General features: G+C 29.6%; 1 protein-coding gene across 1 annotated transcript in view; it reads right to left on the reverse strand.

The window, feature by feature from the left end:
* The window catches only part of LOC123305076 (tachykinin-like peptides receptor 86C), a 162,304-nt gene that overhangs the window by 27,560 nt on the left and 107,170 nt on the right, over window positions 1–27,574 (reverse strand). Inside the window, exon 5 of the mRNA XM_044886687.1 lies at window positions 24,349–24,426. Within this exon, the coding sequence (XP_044742622.1) occupies window positions 24,349–24,426 (78 nt within the window). The remainder of the gene's footprint in view (window positions 1–24,348; window positions 24,427–27,574) is intronic.

A 27,574-nucleotide genomic window follows, 5' to 3' on the forward strand; every position in this document is an offset into this window, starting at 1 on the left:
TGTTCAAGGTATCGACGATAGAAAATGAAAATTTGCGTTTTTGTATTTTTTCAATTCTCCGAATCCCAATGCTACCCAACACTTTGTAATTGCATAGTCATATAATTTTTGAATGCGTACCAATCAGGCACAGTCCGTACGAATGGCGCACCATTCTCGGCATAAAGAATGGTGCGCCCGAGGGGAGAATAATGAGGCTACTCTACATTTTCACTACTTTCTGTACATGCACGTACAAAAAAGGCAATCATAATAAATGAAAGGAAGTCATTAGTTATAAGACTACGTAGTATTGTGATGTATGAGAGCTGTTTCTCATTATAACCGCACAACCACTATTCTACTTATCAACATACGTATTGTACACATTTACATTTTCTTCATTATCTTTCTATATGTAAAAGTGTAATTTACTGTTATGAAGAAAACATCATATTATTATCATTACTTACATTTTATTATTATACTAGCGGCCCCGACGGACGTTGTCCCGTAAAAACGTAACTCCAATTCATGAATACCTATACTACGTTTAGCCTGTCCGCTAAACCCATCCCGCTAAACCCCAATTTAACTCCTATTTATTGGAGTGGCCTGACCTTTGATAGTAGAGCTCGCTGCGCTCGCATATGGCTCTAATAAATGCCTATTGACAATACCTGAATACTATTAAAAATACATAGTACACATAGTATACATAATGTGATATGATTTATATGCGCTCCCACCATTTAATGAAGCTTCATTTTTTTGGTACGGAGCCCTCAAAAACAGTTGTACTGGACCAAATTGTAAATCTAAACCATTCTCGAATCTCCACGAACACACACAAAAAATTTCATCAAAATTGGTCCAGCCGTCTAGGAGGAGTTCAATTACATACACACGCACACAAGAAATATATATATTAAGATAGGTAGAAATATTATTCACAATTTACTATTATAGACCAGATAGATATGTTAACAAATTCTGCAAAAAAAAATTCTAAACAGCAGTTGGCGAAAGAGGTTATTAGGAATATAAAATAAGCCTATTTCATAACAGGAAAGTTGGAGGACGATGTTTTTGGGGGGTTAAAAAGAGATGGTAATTTGTATAATTGCGTTTTCTGACTAAAGTAGCGGTCCAAATGAAATGTGTTCAATAGAAAGTCGTTTCTGATCATGCCCAAATCTGGAACTTTTATATAAACCATTTTTAACACAACCACAAAATTTCCGAGAAAATGGTGAAAACCGTCTTTTTTTTGTTTTTTATTCTCATTTCTCCAAAAATAGTCCAATTTAAATGATAAATATCTGTTTGTGTCCTTAATAACCGTAATTTTTTTCAAGTAAAATTATCGAATAGTTTTTGAGATATTCAAGTATTTCATTATAAATCCGGTTTTCTTCAAATGAAAAAATGTACTTGAGAAACTTATCGTACCGCATTCATTCACGGCTCATTTTATTTTTTGTAGATTCATATTCATAATAAATGAAGATGCCATTTACCAACGATTTAAGCACACGTTTGAAAATTCGAAAAACGAAAAACAATTTTTTAATTGTTGAAAACAATTAAATTGTTGTTGAAAATTGTTGAATATTTTTTAAGCATCAAATACATGACCAATCAAAGTTTTTTTACAATTTACCTCCCTTAGCAATTATTTATTTGTGGAAAAACTGACGTGAAAAACTATTTGTGAAAGTAATGGCAATTTCTTTATATACTTATAGACGCGTGTTTTTGTTGCTACGGTTGAAGTTCTCTCGAAATTTTGGAAGAAAAAGCATTTTATTGAGAATATTGTAAAAAAGCCTACTGAAAATTGAAAGTATGGAATGATTAGCTAGGAATCCATTATGATTTAAGATTTATGGCAAATAAAATGCCAATACTAGTAGTAGAGATATGGCTATAATACAATAACATTATGAAAAGCCTCATGCTTGGGGCATTGTGTCCTTAATTTTCAAATTTTCTACGCAAATAATTTTGTCAATATTCACAATTATATCCTTTTTCTTCTAAAATTTCAAAAATCTGTAATATATATATATATTATCAAGGTTTGATTATCAGTCCTTTCCTGCTATGCTAAATTTTGATTGTCAAAATGAATACATTTTGATTTTCATAAATCAAACACATCAATGTTTTACATTTTGACAAATCATCAATATTTGTAGATCAATCACGATCAATATTATTGTCGTTAGTCCAATTTTGTGTATCAGAATAAATAGTCAATAATCTAGAGCGTGATAAGGAACATTAAGGTATTAGAATTTTAGTACATGTATCTGGAAACGCTCCTCTTCAAATTCTATAGGCGTTAGAAAATTTTGTAACATAGTGTCAAATTTCTGCCAAATTTGTTTTGAGTTTTCGTAGCAATTTTTTTTTATATAAAAGAAGCTTGTGGTGTTTAATTTTGCTATTTAAAGTTTTACGCCACAATCCTCAACAGATTTTGAGCGCTACAACGAAATTGTTCAGTTATTGAAGAAGAAGCAAAACTAGTTTTAAATGTAACTTGTTTTAAAAAAAAAGTTTCTTATTAAAAATCAGCTTCTGCTCGAAATATTTCTTAAAATCCAACGGATTCGACCAAAATTTTACACAGAATGCAAGATTATATATCTTTGAAAGGGAACGTTTTCGGGCACTTGTATCCCATACTAAAATGTTTATTTTGATGTACATTATTATTCCTCAAATAATCCTCCATGCATTATGATATCCGGAATGTCTTTGTTACAAGACATTTATTGCCCTGTACTTTCGGACTAAAGTGGAATTCTAAAAATTATTCAAGTGAACAAATCGTTTATTTTAATTCAATTCTTTATCATAAATAATATTGAACTTCTTCAAGAGAACTATTTTTAAAAATATGTATAATTAAAATATAGTAATAAACAATCAAAGATTGCATTCAAAGATTGCCTACTTTTATATCCACGCATGACGTCACTAGTAGGTATCTTCCTCTTTGTTTAATTAGGAATTTTAAACGTTTATATCTTGCATACTAGTAAAGATTTTTAAAAACCAACTTCAGTTTTCTATTCGTGAAGTGAAAATTCTTCATCTGAAGTAATAAAAAAAATTTAGTACGATCGCTTAGTATGTTAATTACACAATTAATTTTTTTGGTACTTGTTTTTCTTAAATATTTATTTATGTAGTTGTTTACTGCATTTTCACACACTTCTTTGCCCGATGTTATGAAAAATATGTTTTTAATGATAGCAGAATAGTTGGGTAGAGGTTTATTGAATGAAAACATACAAATTAAAAAGTAATTTGGGATTAATGGATACAAATTTCATCAAACAAACAAAGTTGATGCGATGCTTGTTGAAAACGTCAATTTTTAAACTGTCTTATTAAATTAGGCTTACAAAATTTGCTTTAAAGTTCGATACTTCTTTTCAATTCAATTCAATTTTCTCTGAGCATGGAAACTAGTCGACACATGTAGTATGTAAAATTACAAATAAACTAGTGAAAACAAACAATTGACTGAGTTAATTGTTGAAATACCATGTATAGACAGTGATGATTGTTCTGTTACATTACACATGCATGCATGTCACATATATATAATCCCATATAATACATACTTTACAATTTGCGCATAATTTTCTCTCTTACTGGTAAACAGTGGTGTTTACAAAAAAATGTTTCAAACAAATTTTTTTTATAAGAAACATTTTTTAGATTTAAACTTTTGTTCTATCTCTAACGGTTTACAAGATGGGTTCTACGGACCCAAGACCCAATTGACCTATGTTGCTCATTTACGTACTCGACCTCACTTTTTACGTCCTTAGCAAATTATAAAAATTTTAGCTTGATATTTCTTTTCGTTTTTGAGTATGCGTAATGACAGACAGGCAGATAGACGACAGACAGACGAGAGGCAGGCAGACAAACAGACAACCGGAAATGGACTAATTAGGTGATTTATGAACACCTATACCAAAATTTTGTTCATAGTATCAATATTTTTAAGCGTTACAAACTTGGCAGTAAACTTAGTATACCTTAGTACAGTGCAACCTTAATATAACGAACCTCAATATAACGAATTCCTCGATTTAACAAATTTTTCGCAATGCCCTTGAATTGTCCATAAGAGTCAATATAAAATATACCTCTACATTACGAATATTTTTTGCGAACAGCCTCTTTATAACGAATTTTCAACTACATAAAAAATTTAAATACCTCTAAATAACGAAATTCGTCAATTCAAAACCTTTATATAACGTATAAAGTCCCACCAATATATGACAGTTAGTATACTCCATAGTATGTAATTCATGTCGCGAGAGGTTCCGACACTTTTTTCCTCTTTATAACGAATTTTAGACCAACTTAACCTCAATATAACAAACCTCAGTTTAACTAATTACTTGATATAACGAATATTTACTGGTTCCCTTCAGATTCGTTATATCGAGGTTGCACTGTATATTTCATATACATGGTATATAGTCTATTTCATATATGTACATGGTATAATAATAACATGTAATAAAAGTGGAACTACAATATATCCTGTTGAATTTATTTAAAATAGGATGAATTTTCACAATATAAATATAGAAACTATATTTGCACATCTCAAAAATTATAAAGTTTCTAAAGTTGAAATTAAGTAAACAGCTGAAGAAGAACTGAATAAATCTGCTTACACACAGTATAGCAAACAAACATTGTAGAAATTTTATATTAAAGTATATTGTAGGAATTATTATACATTAAAAGGTTACGTACAGTCAGTCATTATTTTAAATAAATATACAAAAAATTCAAAATTTCATTTATTTTATAATAATTTCGTTATGAACGAAAGATTAGTTCGTACAAAATTATAGATCGGATTGACCGAAAATTTTTTATAGAACCTGTGTATTGTTGTAATTACGAGCCCTTGTAGCCCTTGCTTTCAAAAATGAGACTTTATTACAGAAATTTGGTTTGATTTATTCTTTCCAGTCTATTTTTTCCTAAATCCTTTCGTAGATCATATCCTTATTGTCTCCATTTCTCAGTGTACAATGTCATGATTCCTGGATTTACTTTAAAACTACATAAAACTATATAAAAGTTGCAAAAAATATGAAAGTGGGAGGGGGAGGGTGGATGTTGTAAAAAGGACTATATTAATAAAAACATCTTAAGTTTTGGGTTACTTTAGTACTTTAAACTATTTTCTTCTCTCTTTAAAATCTTTAAAAATACATTCCATAAACCCCTTCCACCTAATAGCGCGGGGGTTAAAACTTAAAAATTTTGCTTTAAACCATGTAGACCTCTTTTAAAAATAATTTCTGTAAATAATAACTACTCATTTTTTTTTGAGGTGGTTTCGTCCCTGCCCCTCCCAGTTATATATATATATATATATATATACTAGCGGCCCCGACGGACGTTGTCCCGTAAAAACGTAACTCCAATTCATGAATACCTATACTACGTTTAGCCTGTCCGCTAAACCCATCCCGCTAAACCCCAATTTAACTCCTATTTATTGGAGTGGCCTGACCTTCGACCTTTGGCCTGACCTTTGATAGTAGAGCTCGCTGTGCTCGCATATGGCTCTAATAAATGCCTATTGACAATACCTGAATACTATTAAAAATACATAGTACACATAGTATACATAATGTGATATGATTTATATGCGCTCCCACCATTTAATGAAATTTCATTTTTTTGGTACGGAGCCCTCAAAAACAGTTGTACTGGACCGAATGGTAAATCTAAACCATTCTCCAATCCCCTTGAACTCACACAAAAAATTTCATCGAAATCGGTCCAGCCGTCTAGGAGGAGTTCAGTCACATACACACGCACACAAGAAATATATATATTAAGATATATATATATATATATATAAAATTGGGAGGGGCAGGGACGAAACCACCTTAAAAAAAAAATGAGTAGTTCTAAACATTGACTACCCAATTTGGATATGCACCGATGTCTCCTCTTGCGAATATAAAATAAAAATGATAAAATTTTTTGACGTCATTTTGTTGGTTAGACATGTTGCACCACTCCAGGAAAGTAAAAAATTTCAAAAAATACTTATTCTGATGTGAAAAGAAAAACCCCAAAGTTTCGCTGCCCGAACTTTTAATCCCTATAACAGCCATTTTTTTTCTTAATGTTATTCCAGTAAGTGTGGAAATGAGAGCTTCATTTTAGCTAACATTGGTGAGTAAACTCAGCGAGGATATCCTGAGATAATATGGATAAGAGGTTAGTATGTAAGTGAATTTTAAATGTTCCACATTTCGTGACTAGTAGTATATATTATACTGCTCTATTTCTGTGGTAAAACATGTAAAATGGTATAGCTCCTACATTCTATCATTCTATGTAAAAACTTTATGAATAAATATCATATGAATTAAAATTAAAAATATTATTATTTTTCTTGAGAAATTGTTTACATTATTTCATGTTTAATCAAAACACTTAAAAATACTTAAGCTTAGATGATGTATACACCGTGGGCCATTTTAATCCATCTACGAGAATCCACGAGAAGTACTAAGCATTGTCAGGACAAAACTTTGATATACAGTGTGGATTTTTTACTGTTTTCCATTATCATATATGTAGTAAGAAGAGTTTTTATGGACATTCTTATTTATAAGACAAGAAAAGACTCTTAACTCATGATGTGAATAAATTATTTGAGAAGCATTGTAGGACTCCCGCACTGCTTTAAAATAAATGTTATGATTGCGTAGTGCGTACACATCATCTATTAATTGTCTGAAGAGTCTTCCCTTGTTTTATAAATAAGAATGTCCATAAAAGCTCTTCTTACAGCATATATGATAATGGAAAACAGTATAAAATCCACACTGTATATAAATTTCATAAGGATATTATATGATAACGTTGATTTCGCCTGATGTAAAATTCATGCACACAATTTTATGCATTTTATTCTGACTTGAATGAAAACTTCTACTGATTTTTGAAGGTGATTTCTGCAGAATTTATCTGATTTTTGTATGGTTTTTAATAAACAAGTATTGGGAAAATGACTTACGACGTCAAGCAGTCAATATGACAGCCATAGCCAGAGTAAAACTTTAAAAAAGGTAACAGTGGTCTGTGGAATATTATATATTTTTAATTAGGCGGTTCATTCAAGTAACAGTTTACCGCATGGTAAAATGATTTTCATAACATAGAGGTAAAATTTTCCATTCAAAAATAAGATATGTAATATACAAGTGAAATTTACAAAATTCAGAAAACCCCCAATGAATTTTTCGAAACATATCTAAGAAAACTCTCCATTAAATTACCTTTTGCCTTAGAGCCTTCTCCAAACTGAACCAATTTTGAAGATCATCGCCTATTTTTTAGTTGTTCCGGGTACGGAACCCATAACTCGCATTTGAATAATAGCAAATAACTTTTTTTTTCTTTTATTATAGCTTTTATTTTTTTATTTTAATTCATTTGAGTTTTAATTATACGTTAATTTACAGTTTGTTATATATCATTCCTTATAGTTGGATGAATGTAGTGGATTTTGATAATTTTGTAAAACTTTTGTTGTAAAAAATACAGAAAAGGAGTTTTCCGGTTCCGGAACGATCCGCGCAACCATCTGCACGCGATTTTATCTATACATTGTTTTCTTTGGTGACGTTTCCTTGAATATCTCTGCTTCTATTGATCGGATTAAGACGCAAAAAAAAATTGTTTGTTTAGAATTTCTGCATCGACCTTGCTTATGAACCTGGCAAAATAACATCAAAATCTCAAGAAAGCCGTTATAATCTCATATGCAAATCTGAATTTTTCCAATTTTTTTGTTTTGCAATGTTTAGGCTCTTTTTCAGATTTTGAAAAAAAATCGTTCTCATTATCCGAAACTAAGTAAAAAACCTGCAATTAAAAAAAAGTCCGATGATTTACCTGTACGAGTGATTAAACTGTACGAGCTGTTGATATTTTTCAAAAAAATTCGTTCTTCTCAAAATTGAGGTATGTATCTCTTATTTATGATCATAAGCTACATCTATTTCCACTTAATTCTTTAATTTTTCGAAAAGATATCAGAGAAAGTTGAAAATGTGATGTAACAGTGGTTTTCTTGAGATTTTAAAACTTTAGAAGTTATTTTCTTATGTTCAGGGTTCGACAACAGGCAAGGTCGATGAAATTCTTTTCAAACAATTACTTTTTTTATTCGTCTCAATCCGATTAGTAGAAGCAGAGATATTTAAGGAAACGTTACCTTAGTTCAACTAACTAGGAAAACCAAAAATCGAACTTTTATTTTTTATTTTCGACCATAAGTTGATTATAGCTTTTTCGAACTCGATTCGATCGGATTCTGAAGACCAAGATCAGACAAATTGTTTCTAGCCAGTTTACGATTTAGTTTGCTTGCATTCTGGCTTATTTACACAAACAATTAATGCTTCTGGAAGCTATAGAAATTTGTGTATGTATATAAAAATACTTTTTCGATTCAAACTTTATATTCACTATTTATAACAATCCGTAATCATAGATTGATATTATTAGTACAGTTAAAGATGTTATAAATAAAGGAAAGTGAAAAAAACCGCTCGAATTTAGCTAAAACCTCATGGAATGCGTTTCTTAAGTGTCAAATATCATTAGTAACGCAAGAGTTAGTGGCGCAGATCCTTCTATTTGATAACAAAAAAATAAGTTGTTAATTCAATGGAACGGTTAATGTTAAAGTTGACTTAAAAATTAATAAATAGGCAACTATAATTTCGTATACGGTATACATGTATATATTAGTTTTCGATTATTTGTCAAACACATAACATTTACGTCAAACAAGTTGCCTAGCTTGTACTAACTCACACTAACTCATGCGTAACTTATGATATTTGACACATGAGTAACACATTCCATGAGGATTTAGCAAAATGGGAGCGTCTTCTTTTATGTTTCTTTATTAGCCGATTTTTGTAACATCTTTTACTGTACTATATGCACTTTAATTCAAGTGTGGATTATATGGACATTCAAAAACAATAGAATGTCTGCATTTTTGTCAACAGTGTAATCTACATGAAGGTCGTGTTTTTGTAACGAGCATAAGTAGGTTAATTATATTTTTTTACATAAAAGTGTAACTTTTTAATAAATATTTATATTCTATAGAGTATGATACATACCGTAAAAGTGTATATTTGATTATTAATTTGCTTAAAATATTACTCGATTGTAGAGTAATCGACAAGTGTATAAGAGAAATAGGATCAAGGCACATATAATATATGATATATTTTAAAAGTTGATTTGATATTTTATTAGCAGTGAATATATGTATGTTTATAGCAGAACACGTTCATGAGGTATTATACCAGATATAGTAGATTTGCCGACGAAGGAAATCATGTGTAAACCGAATTGCATATGTAAGAACATGGGCATGTACTTACAGCCTTCATTATACCTTTAAAAGAAACGTTTCTTTCCTTCGTGTACAATATAACCTCTTACCCTCGTGTATAATTTTTATTAAATTGAAGAAAAAAAAATTAATAAAATAAACTAGGTGTAATTTGCAGTTTCCGGGAGTGTTTGCTTAGTTGAATACGGTCTTACTCCATTAATATTCTCGACACCCAAAATACTGATTTACCTAGGAATGAACTCGTCAGTAGGGAAAAAGTATTATCTTAGATCGTATAATAAAATAATAAAGTGCATTTCTACTATCTCACATACGAATTAGTCATGAATGATACAATAGTTATTTACGATACTAGTGGGATAACAGCATTATTAACGTACGCCTGCACTTTGCACAACGAGTGCGTAGCTCAAGTTGGACAATCGCAGAAGTACGTAAATAATGCAAAATGTGAAAATAAACGATTATTATTATTCAAAATTGGTCATGGCCATTTTATTAATATTTAAAATTTGTTATGGTTTATTGAGAATAATAGAAAATTAAAAAAGTTACTATATTAACTGAATTCATTAGCGTTCTGGTTCAGGAATGAATTCATTAGCATATTAGGGTAGTAATGAACTATTTTTTCCACTCATATTAAGTGAGAAATCTTTTCTCACAGGTGTAGATAAAATAGGTTATATCATCTACACACACATACTGCGGTCAGTCAAGCGAACGATAGAACAGGAGTCAAGTATATGCTATCAAAACGTTGCAGTAAAATGAATTACGTGGTACTAAAATGAATTTACTAAAGCTGAAAATTGTTATACAGATTGTATATTGCATATAAATAACAGTCATGATCGTCAGTCAGTTAGGTGTTAGAACAGGGCTGGTCAGTCAGCCCTTACTTATGAAAAATTAATACAACAGATGCATTTATGATTTCTTTGGTATTTAAACGAATTTATTAAAGCTGAAACTTGTTATACAGCTTTTATATTGCATGTAGATAACAGTTATGACTGTCAGTCAGTTCAACGTTAAAACTGACTGACAGTCATAACGTAAACGACAGCCAGAACGTTAGAACCCTTATTTAGGAACAATAAATAGATAAGATTCAGTTTTTATAACATTTCTATATAATGAAATGAATTTTTTTTAAATAAATTATTCCGGAATAATCGGTTATTTTTTTGAAAAAAATTCTGAATTAGATACACATATTTTAGACGCCTAGTTTAAAATACCATTGTAACTTTGTTTATGAATTTGTATAAGCACACGTGGATTCGTTATGTAAATTGCTACTACCAATCGAGATTATTAAAAATAACTGCATTTGGTGTTGTAAATTGGTTGTACGTTATCAAATATTGCAATATCATATTTTATTTTAATGTGGGTAATAATTCATTTATTACTTGAATTTTTTGAACTATGATTTATTTATGTTTTTGTAAATCAAAAATGTATTCAGCATATGTAATGAATAAAATTATTTATTTTATTTGTTTTGCGAATTAGCATCTCTCACTAGAATTGAAATTCGTGGAAAATTAAAATATTAAAATATCAACAAAAAAAAAGTGTTTGATATTTTAATATTTTAATTATTGCATTACAGAGAAATGATTGCCAAAAATAAATTATATTTCATCTTGAATGACAATTTAATATGTCGATAATCTTTTAGTTTCCACTGCCAAAATCCCTCACCAATTAGTTTATAATAAATTATTTAACGGTAATAAAGATAATTTATAAAAAGAAGTCGCGGCATAACGATTCCTATTGAAAATAATTATGAGTGCTTTATATCAAACAAAAACATGCAGTATAATTGAAATTCGAAAAAAACCACTCGTGCTCCGATACGATGTGTAGTTCATTCTGGATACTCTTTTTTTGTAAAAAGTATAGACTCGTACGTATTTCGACTATAGGTAATGAGTCAAATAAAAAACATACTCTATTCGATTCGAGCCATAGTTTAGTCCGATATCCCCATTGGAACAAAAACAAAACAAAGCAGAATAAGAATTAAACAAAAAAGTCTGTACTTCAAAAAATGAAACCTGTAAACCAAATTTATTGTTGAATCAAGTAAAGAGTGGTTTTATTTGTTTCCGTATATGTATATTCCACCTGAAAATATCCCACTTTTAATGCCTTCCTTCAACTAATCTTGAATTATTTCCAATTTTCAAAAAAAGTCAATTTTTATTGGAAAATGGGGTCTCTCAGCCAAACTAAGGTTCGGATTGGCCTGGAAATGGTTTTATTCGAAAATATAAGGAAATTTTATTTCAATAGTCATTTTATGTTTAAGTTCTATTTATTGCAATTTTTCTTTCTATTGTTAAAAAAAATACAAATTACAATTACAGTTTCAAGAAACCATATGTATAAGTTTCAGAGCTGTATTCAAATGTGCAACGTACAAATGCTTTTTTTTTATAATACTAAGTGTAATGCTAAGTGTAATACTAAGCGATATAAAAACATAAATAGATTATAAAATTTTTTTAAATTTTTGAGGTAAAAACAATACTTTTCTATTAATAATAATATCTTTCTTTGGGTAAGACTTTTATTTATGAAAATGATATTAATTGCTGCCCTTTGGCTGTCCGCCTGTCCGTCTGGCAGTGATCACGATAACTAAAAAACGAAAAGAAATATCAACCTGAAATTTTTAAAGCGTGCTCAAGAACTAAAAGGTTAGGCTAAATTCGTAAATGAGCAAGATAAGTCAATTGGGCCTTGGGTCCGTAGGACCCATCTCGTAAATCGTTCGAGATAGAACAAAAGTTTAAATGTAAGAAGTGAAAACAAACAATTGACTGAGTTAATTGTTGAAATACCATGTATAGGCAGTGTTGATAACTCTGTCACATTTCACATACATACATATCTGACATATTTAACTGATATTCTCATATAATGCGCAAGTGTTGATGCGCACTCGTTTGTTTTTTTGACGTCACGTAAATAACAAAAGATACTCACTTTGATATTAATACATACTATAAAATTTGTACCTAATTAACGCCCTCGTGGGTTAACAGTGATGTTTACAAAAAAATGTTTCAAACAAAAGTTGTTTATTTTTTTGTAAGAAACATTTTTTACATTTAAACTTTTATTCTATCTCTAACGGTTTACAAGATGGGTACTACGGACCCATGACCCAATACAAGACAGTCATATACTAATATTTACGTTGTACGTAATTCATATAGATAAATTAAATTAAATCAACGTTTGGATAAACTAAATGTAGTTAGGTGTAGATCAGTCCATAAAGCTTATTCATAAAACGAAGCAAATTTTATCGAGAATACCAATTGCGGATACCTCCATTTAGTAAATAAGTAATTCCAATTTTCCAATTGAGTTCCAATTTTTGTGAGATTATTTTATTATTCGAATTTAAAAAGTCTTCATAACCATTAACTCGGCTTGGGAATATTTAATTTAAATTTAAAATAATCTATACATATAAAATGCTTTGTGCTGAATAACCAGCTGATGGATCAACGCTCAGCCTAAACCGCTGATAGTAGAGAAACTTGGAGTGTGTGTTCTTTGTATGATGCAAGGGGCTGAAAACGGGAAAAAAAATTTTGTATGGAAAAATGTGATTCCTTGACCCAATCTACTTCTACGATTTTGCATAAACATTCTTTTATCATACAGAATTGAGGAAAGGCGAGTTTCGTATTTTATTGAAACTCATCGCCTAACGGGATTTAAAAGGAGTATAAAGAACTATATCATTTTTTAAATTAGAAATGTAAAAATTGTTAAATGTGCTCAGAGTTTGAGACAAACGTTTACTGTATCACTTTTTTATAAAGAAATGTGAGCCGTCACGGGACGCCTAGCAGATGTGAAACATCGACATTATTTTGTAAAAGTAATATGCAGAAAAGAACAGATTGTGATAGGAACTAAATATGTCATAATGATAAAATAAAATATTACGATTTTTTTCCAGATAACGATGACTATTTATTGAATAAATATTTATTTTCATTAAATAAAAAATTTATGAATTTATTTCAAATCGTGACTACTTAATTCGTTTAATCAGTGACTTCGGTAATAGGTATATTCGATGTTGCCTCTGAGGATGGTATTACTGTGACAATTGGTCGATGGTAATTGAAGTATGTTACAAAAGTATTGGACATAACATTATCAAGGTATCTAATAAATACAGCATCTATTGTACACACTATTGCATGTCTACACACTACTGCATATACACCATCATATGGCGTGGCGACGCGTCGCCACGCCAGAAAAGGTTTTACGTGCGGCTATAGATGTTTCACATCAAAAATTCATTTTTTAAGGGGTTTTGTGAAACATTCTCGAAAAACGTGAAAACATTCTACAAAATACTATCGAAAATGTTTGAAATTTTCGAAAACCAAATTAATGGCGTCCGAAAGGCCTCCATAATGTTGTTGGTTTTTTAAACTCTTCTAATTATTAAAAAAATAAGCACTTATATTCAACAGTTTTTATACTGGATATTTAAACAATTCACTGTGGCAATTTTTTTGTTTAACCTTGTTTTAATTTGTATGGAAAAATGTGATTCCTTGGCCCAATCTACTTCAAATTTTGCATAAACATTCTTTTACAGAATTGATGAAAAACAAGTTTCGTATTTTATTGAAACTTATCGCCTAACGGGATTAAAAAGGGGTATAAAGAACTATATCATTTTTGAAATTAGAAATTTAAAAATTGTTATATGTGCGCATAGTTTGAGGCAAACATTTACGGTATCAATTTTTTAATAAAAATTCATTTTTTAAGGGAGTCAAAAAGGGGATGAAAGTTTGTATGAAACTCCGTGAAAAGGGGATGATGGTTTGTATAAAAATTCGTCATTTGGAATTAACTACTTAACCGATTTTAAAAATTATTTCACCTGTAGAAAGTTACATTATCAGCTAAATTTTATTTTTTATAACTAGGGTTCCTCACCTAACAGTTCATAATATTGTGAACAAATTTATTGCTTTTAACTGCAGCACATTGATTTTCTTCTAGGTTCCAGAAGCTGTAAATATTCGACAGGACTACCAAAAATTTATTTTTAAAATAAAACAAAAACAATTTCTGGACTCAAATATATATTTCTATAAACTGGCTTTGTTGGTAGTGGCCCTTTATATCAGCGGTGACAGTTTGAAATTTATACATAGATAAAGGCCATGGCTGAGCATGGTTACCAATGCCGGTTGAAAAAATACCAGCAGTTACCAATGTAGCTCATAGACAAAATATTTTGATAACATACTTGATCAGTTTGATATTTTTTTTTTCTGTTTTGCGTTATCGTGCTTACGAACAGACAGACGGACAACAACCGGAAATGGACTAACTAGGTGATTTTATGAACACCTATAACAAAATTTTATTAATTAGTAACATCAATATTTTTAAGCGTTACAAACTTGGGACTAAACTTAGTATACTATAATATATCCATGGTATAACAAATGATAGTATTTCAATAAATTACTATAAAATAAATAGTAGTAATATTTTTGGAATGTCAACTTTATGGAATTTAAACTAAATGGTTATGAATTATGTGACAATAGTTTCCACTTTACGTACAGGGAGTATATGACTCGTTATTAATTGAAATGATAAATTGTTCTTGAAAATTCATTGCATATTATTAAGATAAGAGACGTATATACATGCATACATACATATACATACATACATACATACATGCATACATACATACTTACATACATAAATACATATACAACGTGTTCTGTTATTGATCGCAGAAACCTAGCTTCCGAAAATAAGCTTATCAAGAGCAACAAAAAAACTATTTTCCAAATTTGGATCTGAGGCCTAATTTGGGAGATAAGAGTATGGTAAAAATTGATACATTTGTTCATTCACCGACTATCATTCGATAACCAGTAGCCAATGATAATCAGTAGATACTTGTCAATTTCATTTAATAATATTCAACTAAGGAAGGGATTTTTAAAAAGTATAAAATGATTTAATTGGATTATATTATTTTGAAAAACCATTAGATTATTGTACGTAAACAAACAAACCATGCGACAATAGTTGTGGTCTGTTTGTTTATGTCCAATGAGAAAATGTTTACTTATAATTATTATTATTTCTCACGATAATAGAATAAAAATATAAAATGTGGGACAGTTTGACTAAATTCAATTAAATAATTTGACATTTTTTTAAAATCTCTTCCATTATTAAGTGAAACTTACTAATAACCACTGATTATCATTGGCTACTAGTTATCGAATGATAGTCAGTGAATGAACAAATGAATCAATTTTTTTCATACCCGTATCTCCCAAATTAGGCCTCAGATCCAAATTTGGAAAAGAGTTTTTGTTGCTCTTGATGAGCTTATTTTCGGATGATAGGTTTCTGCAATCAATTACAGAACACGTTGTATACATACATACATACATACATACATATATACATATATTTATAAGGGAACATGAGGAACGAATTACACAAATTTATGATGAGGTAAGGATATCATTTTAATACAGTTTTAATTTTTAGATGGTGAGTTTTATGCTCAATATATTGACTCCTGAAAATGCTTTCTTCCGTTTTTTTCGTCTTTATAAAACATTTTTTACACATTACTATTTGACAAAGAAAATGCTACTATCTGAAGTATTCGAGGTTCATTTTCTAGCAAACAGCTTTTGGATCACAGTTAAATAACAAAATTTTGGTTATAATTAACATGAAAGTACTTCTTTGGTTGAAATAGGAAGACTGTTGATTGACATAGTAAATTTTAAATATCAACACATTACATAGAAACAGATATTTATCTGACGATCTTTCGAATCAAACGTTGTAAGTTAATTTTAACTAATTTATGCTATAGATGATAAAAAGAAAAGATTTCTTTTCGATTTTCTGTACTGTGCCTCGATTCTTGTTTCATTGTATCTCAAACCAAGAACAATGAAATAAAAAATTGATATCGAAGAAATGCGAATAACTTTAATGTGGAAACATTTTTCTTAAATTATATATTGTGGTTTATTCATACTAATCTTTAATATGTTACCACGAATTGCTAAACCGATTTAATGAACATTTTGATTTTAAAATTCCAAAACACTGTTTTGTATCATTGTGCTCCACCTTCCCTTACATATATTTTTGTTGACATACAAAATATTATTATATACGGAGGGATATCTTAATGATTGTATTGAGAATTGTTCGAACAAATATTCTAATTAAATTTTGTAGGAAATTGCATAGGTATATACAGTATGGTTTAAAAACTGTTATACCTTTATCGAAACAAAATGAACAACATTTTTTCAAAACTTACATTGTTAGACATTATTTTTGAAATGAAGTTGATCGATAAATTGGTAAATCAAGTTTAGCAAAAATTGAAAATTATCATTAATTTGTAGCTCAGATAAAAATTTTTTAAATTATTTTTGGCAACTTCATAACGTAAATTTTTGATTTTTGAAAGTTGCAAATATTTAGAAAATTAAAAAAAAAATCAATTTTGATTCCTTAGAAACAAAAAATAACTAAAATTTAATATAATTTTATACATATGTGATGTACATTCTATCATAATAGAGTGTATATCACATAAATATCTAAAAACTGTTGGTGCGAATAACTGTTGGTGCTTGTTTATCGACGATGTGGGCTCTTATCAAAAACGCTAGATAGAGTAACTCCTAGCTGAAACACTCAATAAAACTATAATTTATTTTCTTCAAAAACAATTTTTTCAACAAAAAGCTTCATAAACATAATGACTTTGACAATTATACATATATCGAGGGCAGCTGTGAAAGTTGTTTATGAAACTAATCCTGGCATCTAATACTTTGGAAATAACAAGTCAGTCGATATGAAGGTTCATTAAGAGTAGTTTAGTGCGGGGATTTGTTATTGAATTATAAATAAATATACTTGTCGTTAATATTTTTGGAAAATCAAGATTGTAAATTGATTTTGTCATAGAATCCATAGTACTTTTGCAATAAACAGTAAAATATATCAAAGTTTTCAAATAATTCATACAAACGATTCCATAATCAACACTGTCTATACATGGTTTTCAATAACTAACTCAGTCAATTGTTTCTTTTTACTTGTTTTATATGATTTTTGATGTCCTTATGAAGAAAATTACCGTTCCAGAAATTGCCAATTGTTAAAAAAAACCTTTTTGAGCGACTTAAAAAGGTTTTATTTTTACCAATTTCACAGAAACTACTTAACTTAGAAAAAATATCAGGCTATTAGGAATTCAAATAATAAATTTCGCAAATCGGAAAAAACCGTTTGCCTTTCCTTTAAATCGCCACTCCTTTTCACCGGAAAACATTCAGCTATTGGATTTTTTACCCAACATTTGTAACCCCTTTATCGACACTTTCCCGAGTTTGAACTGTAACGAATTTTTTCGTTAAAGTAGTACGCTTACACTATTTGAAAGTACGTTGGAATAATGTTTGCACATAGCTAGTATAGCTCAAAAACCACTAACAGTAGAAAATTGAAATTTTACTTCGGGACGGTGGTAACATCTAGTATTGCATTTATACTTCCTTCTACATAGCGATATTGAAATTTACGATTTTCACATTAAAACCGAAATATTCTTTTTATCCATGCATTCATTTTGAATAGATTATAAGGGAAAAGACAGTCAAGTAGCATCCACATTCGATTTTCGGTACCATTTTCTTTTGTTTGTAACGTTTTATATAATAATAATAATTCGATATTCTACGCTTTTATGTTACACACTTTATTTGTTTTTCTTACACATTTGTACATTTCTTTAATTCAACACTTTTACACATTTGATATAGGAATCTAGCATCAAAGCTATATACAATTGTAGCGACAAAGCTTTACAATTCCCTAGAACATTTTTGTTATTCTATGCACATTAAATTTATAACTAAAGGATCAAACAAGTAAAAATATTTTTTTGCTTCTATATATTTAACATCCATAAGTCTGTAGGTGTGATGTTTTCACTTGTAGCAGTGAAAATAAGAAAAATATTCTCTGGTAGGTCAATTAAGCATGTAAATAGGCGCAAAATATACATTCTAATATTTCACGTTGTTACGGACTGGACTCACTAGGAAAAAACAATTAAAAAATTATAATTTTTGATATAAAACTTAATGTTAAAAAGCTTCAGTCATCGACATCTGTTAAGTAGACGACAATAAGTATATATGACGACTGAAGTATTTCCATGATTTATGTGAAAAAGTATTACAATATATATTCTAAAAGTGCTAATTACACCCTTTCATTTGATACCTAACATGGTATCGTTAAATTATAATTTGTTTTTAGTTCGTGACTTTATGTCCCCTAGAGGGCGCCATATTCATTTTGATGTGACTTCACATAGCCTTTAACCGGCGGACGATCAAGACGCTTGTAAAGAGATTTCTTTTGTCAAATTATGATAAGTAGTTTGGAAACTAGAAGAGGTCAGACGAAAATATATACATTTTAAACTATTTTTTGGTTATAATTTCGTGATTAAGTATAACAATATATATGTTTTTGAAAAGTACTAATTACGCCCTTAAATTTGAAACCAAACACGCCATTATTAAATCGAAATATGCTTTTCGATCATAACTTTATGTTCTCTAGAGTGTGCCATATTAAATTTAATGTGACGTCACTTAGCCTATAACCAGCGGACGATCAAGACACTGTTAACGATACTTCATTTGTCAAATTATGATAAGTAATTTAGAAGTTAGGTGGGAACAGATGAATATATACGATACATACATATCGGTCAAACACATAACCTCGCCATTGTATAATCGGGGTGAAAATATTAGTAGCATTCGGAAAGTTAACTATTCATTTAGGAAATTGATCGGTTAACTTTAGTCAGATAAGATTTAGTGGTAAGCTGCCTGTGAAGATGGAAGTAATAGATGGAAGTAACGCTCAACTTCATGTTAATATTTAAGCTTTTATGTCCCAATAGTTTGAACTCATGTGTTCAAGATTGTTAAGAAATAAATATTTATTTTTCCTTAGATGTTAAATTATAAGTAAAATATTTCTCTTTTTTTTCTTTCAAATATTTCAACTCACAAAAACAATTTCGGATATACGTTCAATGCTAATATTTCAGTTGATTTGATAGGTGTGGGATTTAGAGTACATCATAAATGTACGATTGAATAAAACAAGTGAAAACAATCAATTGACTGAGTTAATTGTTGAAATACCATGAATAGACAGTGTTGATTACTCTATCACATTACACATATACCTTATACATGTCACACATACATAACTGATAATCTCATTTAAATACATACTATAAAATTTCCATCTAATGTGTGCCCTCGTGAGTAAACAGTGATGTTTACAAAAAAATGTTTCAAACAAAACTTGTTTGTTTTTTATAAGGAACTTTTTTTACATTTAAACTTTTGTTCTATCTCTAACGGTTTATCAGATTGGTCCTACGGACCCAAGACCAAATTGACCTATGTTGCTCATTTACGAACTCGACCTCATTTTTTACGTCCAGAGTACGGTGTAAAAATTTCAGCTTAAAAACTTTTTCGTTTTTGAGTTATCGTGTTCATAGACAGACGGACGGACAGCCGAAAATGAACTAATTAGATGATTCCCACATCAAAATTTTTTTCATAGCATCAACACTTTTAAGCTTTACAAACTAGGACTAAACTTAATATACTATGTATATTTCCTATATACATGGTATAAAAACACAGGAATACTTATTTAAAATCCATATAATTTTTTGGATATATTTTATTTCCTTTATGACTGTGCGTCACTAAATTTTTGTTTCTAAATTTTTTCACATATTTTTATGCAGATTCATTTTCTGTGTATTTTATATTTTCTGTGTAAGTAATTTATGAACGACGTAATATGAAAGGTTAATTTTGCGAAAAATATTTAAATTAAACTTATATGGTTACGATTAAAGATGCAAAAGACCCATACAATATCGATATGTTAAAAATATCTGATAAATGTAGAATACCTATAAATATGTCTGATAAATATATAGAATATCTGATATGTTTGATAAAAATCAATGTCTTAAAATATCGATATGCATAAAAAACAAAAAGAAAACCAACTTCAAAAGAAAAACTTTTCCAAAACAAATTTACACTAAAATATACACTAAAAGTAAAAAAATAACGAAAATATAATGTAGTTAAAATTATTGTTATTTTTGGAGTCGGTGTTAGTCAAGAAAACAACTCTGACAGAACCGTTTGCTATATTAGCTTGGTAGACACCGACTCCAAAAATAACAATAATTTTAATTACATTATATGATCGTTATTTGTTTACTTTTTATTGCATATTAATTTGTTTTGGAAAAGTTTTTCTTTTTGTTAACATTTTTTTTTATTTTGTAATTTTTAGTGAATCTGAAGTAAACTAATTAATTTGTCACTAAAAAAAGAATCAACGAAATCGGTTGGCGTGATATTGAATTAATCGTCCTCTTGTCATGAATACTTAATGCAAATTTAAGATTTTTATGGTTTTCCCTTGGATGCCGTTGTCAGAACTGGACTAAAATAAAATGGGACCACAATGGAACACCAGCTTTCAAATAGATAAAGAATCATCAAAATCGGTTCACCCAGTCCAAAGTTCTGAGGTAATACACATAAAAAAATACAGTCAAATTGATTGATAACCTCTTCCTTTTTTGTTTGAAGTCGAAATTACGAATTTTCAATTTCAAATATTAATATTATTATATTTAAATACATAATGATTGATAATAACCTTCAACCTGTAGATGCGTCTCCGGGTATAAGAGATGATATCTGAAGCACAAGTAGTAATATCTAACGAGAGACTACAGAAAGATTCAGACTGTACTCAAGTTACTACATCTTATCCTAAAGATGAATCATTCAAAGATATATTCTGCACGTTTTGGTTCATTAACACTGTGGTAAACAATTACTTTTTAGGACATGTATTAAATAAAAGCTTAATTTTATACTGTATTTTTTAATTAAATTTTTTTTTCAAGAGAGAAGGAATTATTTTTTCACAATTAACATTTTAATAACACGAAAACACAAATAGATATCATTATTTTTATTCTTTTTTTTTCATATAATATAAATTGGATAAAACCTCACCAATTTTCTCAATTGACGATATAAACGTGTTAAAATTTACATAAATACAAATGTGAAAAAAATAGGTCTATTTTATAAGTTTGAATATACAAGGTGGCACAGAATACCGTTTTGGAACTAAACAAAATTAATAAATATTTAATAGTACCACTTATAAAAACTAATAACTATTATATTTTAAATATTGTTTGACGATTTTTTATGACCTGAACATAAAAGTTAAAGTCCCGTTAAAGAGTGGGAGTTTTCTGCATCGCCAAGTTTTGTGGCAACAAGTGATAAATATCTTTTGGTTAGTTAAAGATTTTAAAAATGGATATATTCACTTGCAGTCTTCCATTATGTATTATTTTATTCAGAATTTCGGAATCAAGAAAAAAATGAAAGAATTCTACGATAGAACCATGATTGTGTAAGAAAAGATGGCTGTTTCTCTCGTTTTTCTAGTTTCTGTTATTCAAAAATGTGAAACCTGTCTTCGAGAGTATGTTACCTACTGTGAATATTAATATTATTCCAAAATTTTTTTACCAACGATTTTAATTTCAATTGACAATACGAGAAAAACGAGGGAAAATGTTATATGTGTTTACAATAAAGGCGGAATTCCACTGAGGAAACATGTAGTATGCGGCATTGAAGTATGCTACACATAGTCTTCAATAACGATAGAGGGAACACAAAGCGACAAAAAATATGTCTCCTAGCCTGTTGAACAGTGTCGTCGTCTATCCAACAGTGAACGGATCGGTGCGGATTGTAGCATGCAACATGGAATCTGGACAACTTGAATTGAATTTTGTGCTACACGTTGTCGCCTATATACGATAAGCAATACTTGAAAACAAATATCGAGCCACATGTCGTCCAGTGTTACTTCAATGAAATTGCGCCTGAATACTTCTTTTTCTAATCTTTAAATTCCTTTGACCATTTGTAAAGTCCTACGGATAGCGTTTTCCGGTTTTATAGAATTTGTAACGGACACATCGTTTTGCTCACTATTAATTATCCAAGTAGTTATTAGTGTGTAGTCAAGTCAGGAAATTCCATCACCCGTTATATTTGCATTCAGTGAATACGAAAAAGTAATCATCGTAATAAAAATATTTTTTTGAAAAAGAAATATTAACCACGTAGATATGTCACAATTCCCACACTGACTAGAGAAAAATTCCTTAGAAGTACTATAAAAAAAGTACTTTATTATAGACAATACGTTTATATCATGGTAGTAAGTAAATATTTTTTTAACTATAAAATGTTTAACAAGTTAAATAATTATTTTCTTGAATTAAGAATCGAGAACGAAAAATTTGTTTGTTATAAGAACATCAACAATCAAGTAACCGAGTATACTTTAATCCATTAACTTTATTTATTTTGTAGCTTCCTGTCACCTTGTATTTTCAAAAACAAAAATTTATATTCAAAAAACGAATATTGGAACTTATTGCGATTATTATCCAATGTTACAATTGTAGATGTTTTACATGGTACATAGAAATAATTTAAATAATTTTTTACCAGTTTTTGCTGATGTTGTTGTGAAAACAAATATTTAAATAAGCCGTTTGATGTCATACAATGATAATGCCCAAATGGATAATAAAAAAATAAATGAGAATCTAAAATGTACGTACAGACAGCATTTATTTTATTTTACATTGTGAAAAATGTTTAATTTTTGTGTGTAAATAAAAATAGTAAACATGAAACTGTTTTGCATTAATAATAAAATAATTACGTTAGTCTCTATAGAATACTCTATTTTGTGAATAACTTCGTCAAAATAGTTCAGAAGAGCCTTTTCATAATATCAAAGTTCACGCATGTACTTAAAATGTCAAAAAAAAAAAAAAAAATTAAAAACCAGCCACCTTCATTAAGTTACTAGGGCATACGAGTTAATGATTATGTAAATCCTAAGTAAAATAAATAATATTACATGATTGAGATATTTTAAATCGCATTATTTCAATGAAATAAAGCTTGACCTCTAGTTGATAAATGAAATTACCAGCGGAAAGGTGGTAAAACACATATATGGTATCATAATGGGCTCTATAGCTTAAGTATGCCATTCGTGGACAGCCAATATAACCTAACATAACCTAGAAGGCTTTCACCGCAAGAGTTGCAGTACTATGATACAAATCAGGCTGACGTAATTTTATAAAGACCAATTTTCTTGAGAGTGGCTTTGGCAAGTCAGTTACGTTTTGGTGGCCAAGGGTTCGGATGAAGTAAGTAGTAAGTGTAGCTAGTAGTAAGAAAAACAAAGTTCTTTGTGGATCCAATTGATATGGCAGTTTAACTGCTTAATGAATTGTTGTGAATTTTGTTATTGGACTACACTATTTGATCTTGCGATTACCAAATAACATAATATGTTCTGTTTTAAATGAAGTAAATAAACAATTTCTAATATCAAATATTTCATCTTTTTTGTCAAATGGTCACCCTTTTGTATGAATAGCCTAAGCATTACCGCTATGAATTGCCTTAGCATTAGACGCTACGTCTGAATATTTTCTAGGACGCTAGTTTAACGGGCCTTTAATAAAAAGGCTAAACTTTTAACTGAACGGCTATCTAAGCTAGTTGATTGCAACAAATATACTCACTTGTTGACATAACAAAAATGATTAAATACTAAAAACTTACGTAAAGTCCATTTGTGATCTAATAGATAATCCATCCGGCCATATAAGTGTACAAGCAATTCGTACAGGAACATTTTCACTGAAACAAATAAATTCTGAATTAGTTTACGAAATGTTTCTGTTTTGAAAATATTGATTAACAACAAAAAGTCATAATCTCCAACAAAATTTTGACAGGAAAATGGACCTTTTAATAGCCGTCTCCTCCAAATATAGTAAACTTTTTTGCTCTGAAAGTTAACGGATACTTAATATTGGGTGCACTATGAAATGATATACAAAGTGTTTGGGAATTCAATAGAAATTTTGAAAGAACTTATACTGCTCTTTTTCTACATATTTGACCAATAATAAACTACAGGCAGGCAAATTAGGTTCGAACATTGTATAGGATGTATGATATGGGCATATCAGTCATTTGTGTATGATATGTATGTATGGTTAGCTATCGCTCTTTACTTACATGACGTGAAAAAAGAAACTATTCTGTAATTAACACTTTCTATACATGGTATTTCAACAATTAACTCAGTCAATTGTTTCTTTTTATTTGTTATTTATTATTTTAAACCTTGGTTCAGAGACGTTTTATTATATTATTGCACTGTTCAAATATATAATTGCACTGTTTACTCAAAGTGTCCCTTAAAAAAAAAAACTAAGAAAAAATGAAAAATTATTTTTCTTTAAGTGAGTGATGTGATTGAATGTTATCTGGTATTCTGTATAACTAAAATATAACTAAATCTTGATGAATGAAATCTTGATATGTTGAATGAATGCTTTCATTAAAAGTCCTGGTTAATTTTCTATTTTATGTGTATTTCCTGACAGTACGTGCGTATATCAACTGATTTAGAGAGATAAACTTTGGAAATATACTTCAATGTTTGATGTAACGTAAATAACAAGTCACGTGGTTTACATTGTTAGCTGTGGTTAATTTGATAATTAATTATTTTTAGTATAGAAGGGTGGGATAGAAAAGGGTGCAATTTTGAAAACGTTAAAAAACCCATCAATTTCTGGAGATTATTCATTAGCATTATTATTTATAAAATTAAAGAGATTAATAAAAATACCATTATCCAAGAAAAATTATTTCAAAGAATAAAAACACATTCGGAAAGTCGAAATATACAACGGATTTGATCCAAAAATAATCAAGAATATGATCTTTAACTGATAGAAATACAGACATTCATTAACAACTGTCTTAGAAAAATTCTTAACATCTTTTGGCCAAATACGATATCCAATGTTAACCTGTGGAGAAAACAAATCAAACACACATGGCAGACGTCATCAAGCATAGGAAGTTTGGTTGGATCGGTCATACGCTAAGAAAACGTCCTGAAGACATCAGCCACCAGGCACTCGATTGGAATCCACAAGGCAGGAGAAAACCGGGAAGACCTCGCATCACCTGGCGAAGAACCGTAGAAAAAGAGGCAGAACTGGAACGCAAAACCTGCAGTGAAGTCAAGAATCTGGCCAGCATTCGTGTTCGCTGGAGGTCCTTTGTTACGGCCCTTAGGGGATGAATTTCCAAAAATCTCTTCTTAATGCACACTTACATCATTTAAGGAATGTTTTTGCAAAATTCCATGCTGTCGCGGTTGCAGTTTCTTCTTTTATATAGATAGATGAACTATGTAAATTTATAGTAATAAGCTTTAACGCCCAGGAAAGTTGTTTGATTCATACACACATTTTTTTCTATTAGTGTAGTAAATAAGCCGGAAAATACCATTAAATGTGGAAAAGTGGTGGAACAGCTCCAATTTTAAAAATTTTTTGTGTACGTGTTCCTTAGACCTTTAGGAACATTCAGCCGCACTAACCTTGGCATAACAGAAAAAAATGAGGAAATTAGGGTAGTTTTCTCATCCCCAGAGCATTCCAAATAGTAACAGAGAAAACAAATCAATATTTCTACTCGAAAATCGTCTCTCGAGGGTTTTTGAGGTCGCTGATCATGAATTCAAGGTTAAAAAGCAACTCAATACAGTTGCAATCCCACTAAAACTACCCCTAGAAGTGATAAACAAAAACTTTACTATATTCAAAATTTTGCATCAGAAATCGTCTCTTGTGGAGCTTTAAGGTTCGCTGTTCATTAATTTAAAGTCAAAAAGCAATTGAGAATGGTTTCAACCCCATTTAAACTACCCCTAGAAGTGTCAATGATAAAAAAAATTGAAAATTCTGAATTTCACCTCAGAAATTGTCTCTCTGTGGTTCTTGAAACCTATTAGTGCTAGGTTAATTTTGACCACAAATTTGAAAAATATGGCCCAAATTTAGTAGGATTACATACTTTGTTTATCAAAATTGGATAAAATTTCGATGTAATAGAGCAAAATTAAATATTTTGAATTTTGATGACGTCATCAAGTTCAAAAATTCGATTTTTTTAATAACACAGGCAATTTTGATCCGATCTTATTGGAATTTTTTTTGAAACCCACTAATTTTTAGTCATTCTTTTCAGCTGTGATGTCAGTTTTTCGCTAGTTATCACTTATGTGCTTCATTCCGGGACCAGACCTCCACATTCTTGAAATCTAATAGAGCTAGGTTAATTTTGATCATAAATTTGAAAAGAATGGCCCAAATTTAGTAGAATTACATACTTGGTTTGTCAAAATTGGATAAAATTTCGATGTAATAGAGCAAAATTAAATATTTTGAATTTTGATGACGTCATCAAGTTCAAAAATTCGATTTTTTTAAATAACACAGGCAATTTTGATCCGATCTTATTGGAATTTTTTTTGAAACCCACTAATTTTTAGTCATTCTTTTCAGCTGTGATGTCAGTTTTTCGCTAGTTATCACTTATGTACTTAATTCCGGGACCAGACCTCCACATTCTTGAAATATAATAGAGCTAGGTTAATTTTGATCATAAATTTGAAAAGAATGGCCCAAATTTAGTAGAATTACATACTTGGTTTGTCAAAATTGGATAAAATTTCGATGTAATAGAGCAGAATTAAATATTTTGAATTTTGATGACGTCATCAAGTTCAAAAATTCGGTATTTTTAATAACACAGGCAATTTTGATCCGATCTTATTGGAATTTTTTTTGAAACCCACTAACTTTGGGTCATTCTTTTCAGCTGTGATGTCAGTTTTTCGCTAGTTATCACTAATGTGCTTATATCCGAAACCAGACCTCCACATTCTTGAAACCTATTAGTGCTAGGTTAATTTTGACCA

Source organism: Chrysoperla carnea, chromosome 1 (genome assembly GCF_905475395.1).
Source record: "Chrysoperla carnea chromosome 1, inChrCarn1.1, whole genome shotgun sequence".
NCBI lineage: Eukaryota > Metazoa > Arthropoda > Insecta > Neuroptera > Chrysopidae > Chrysoperla > Chrysoperla carnea.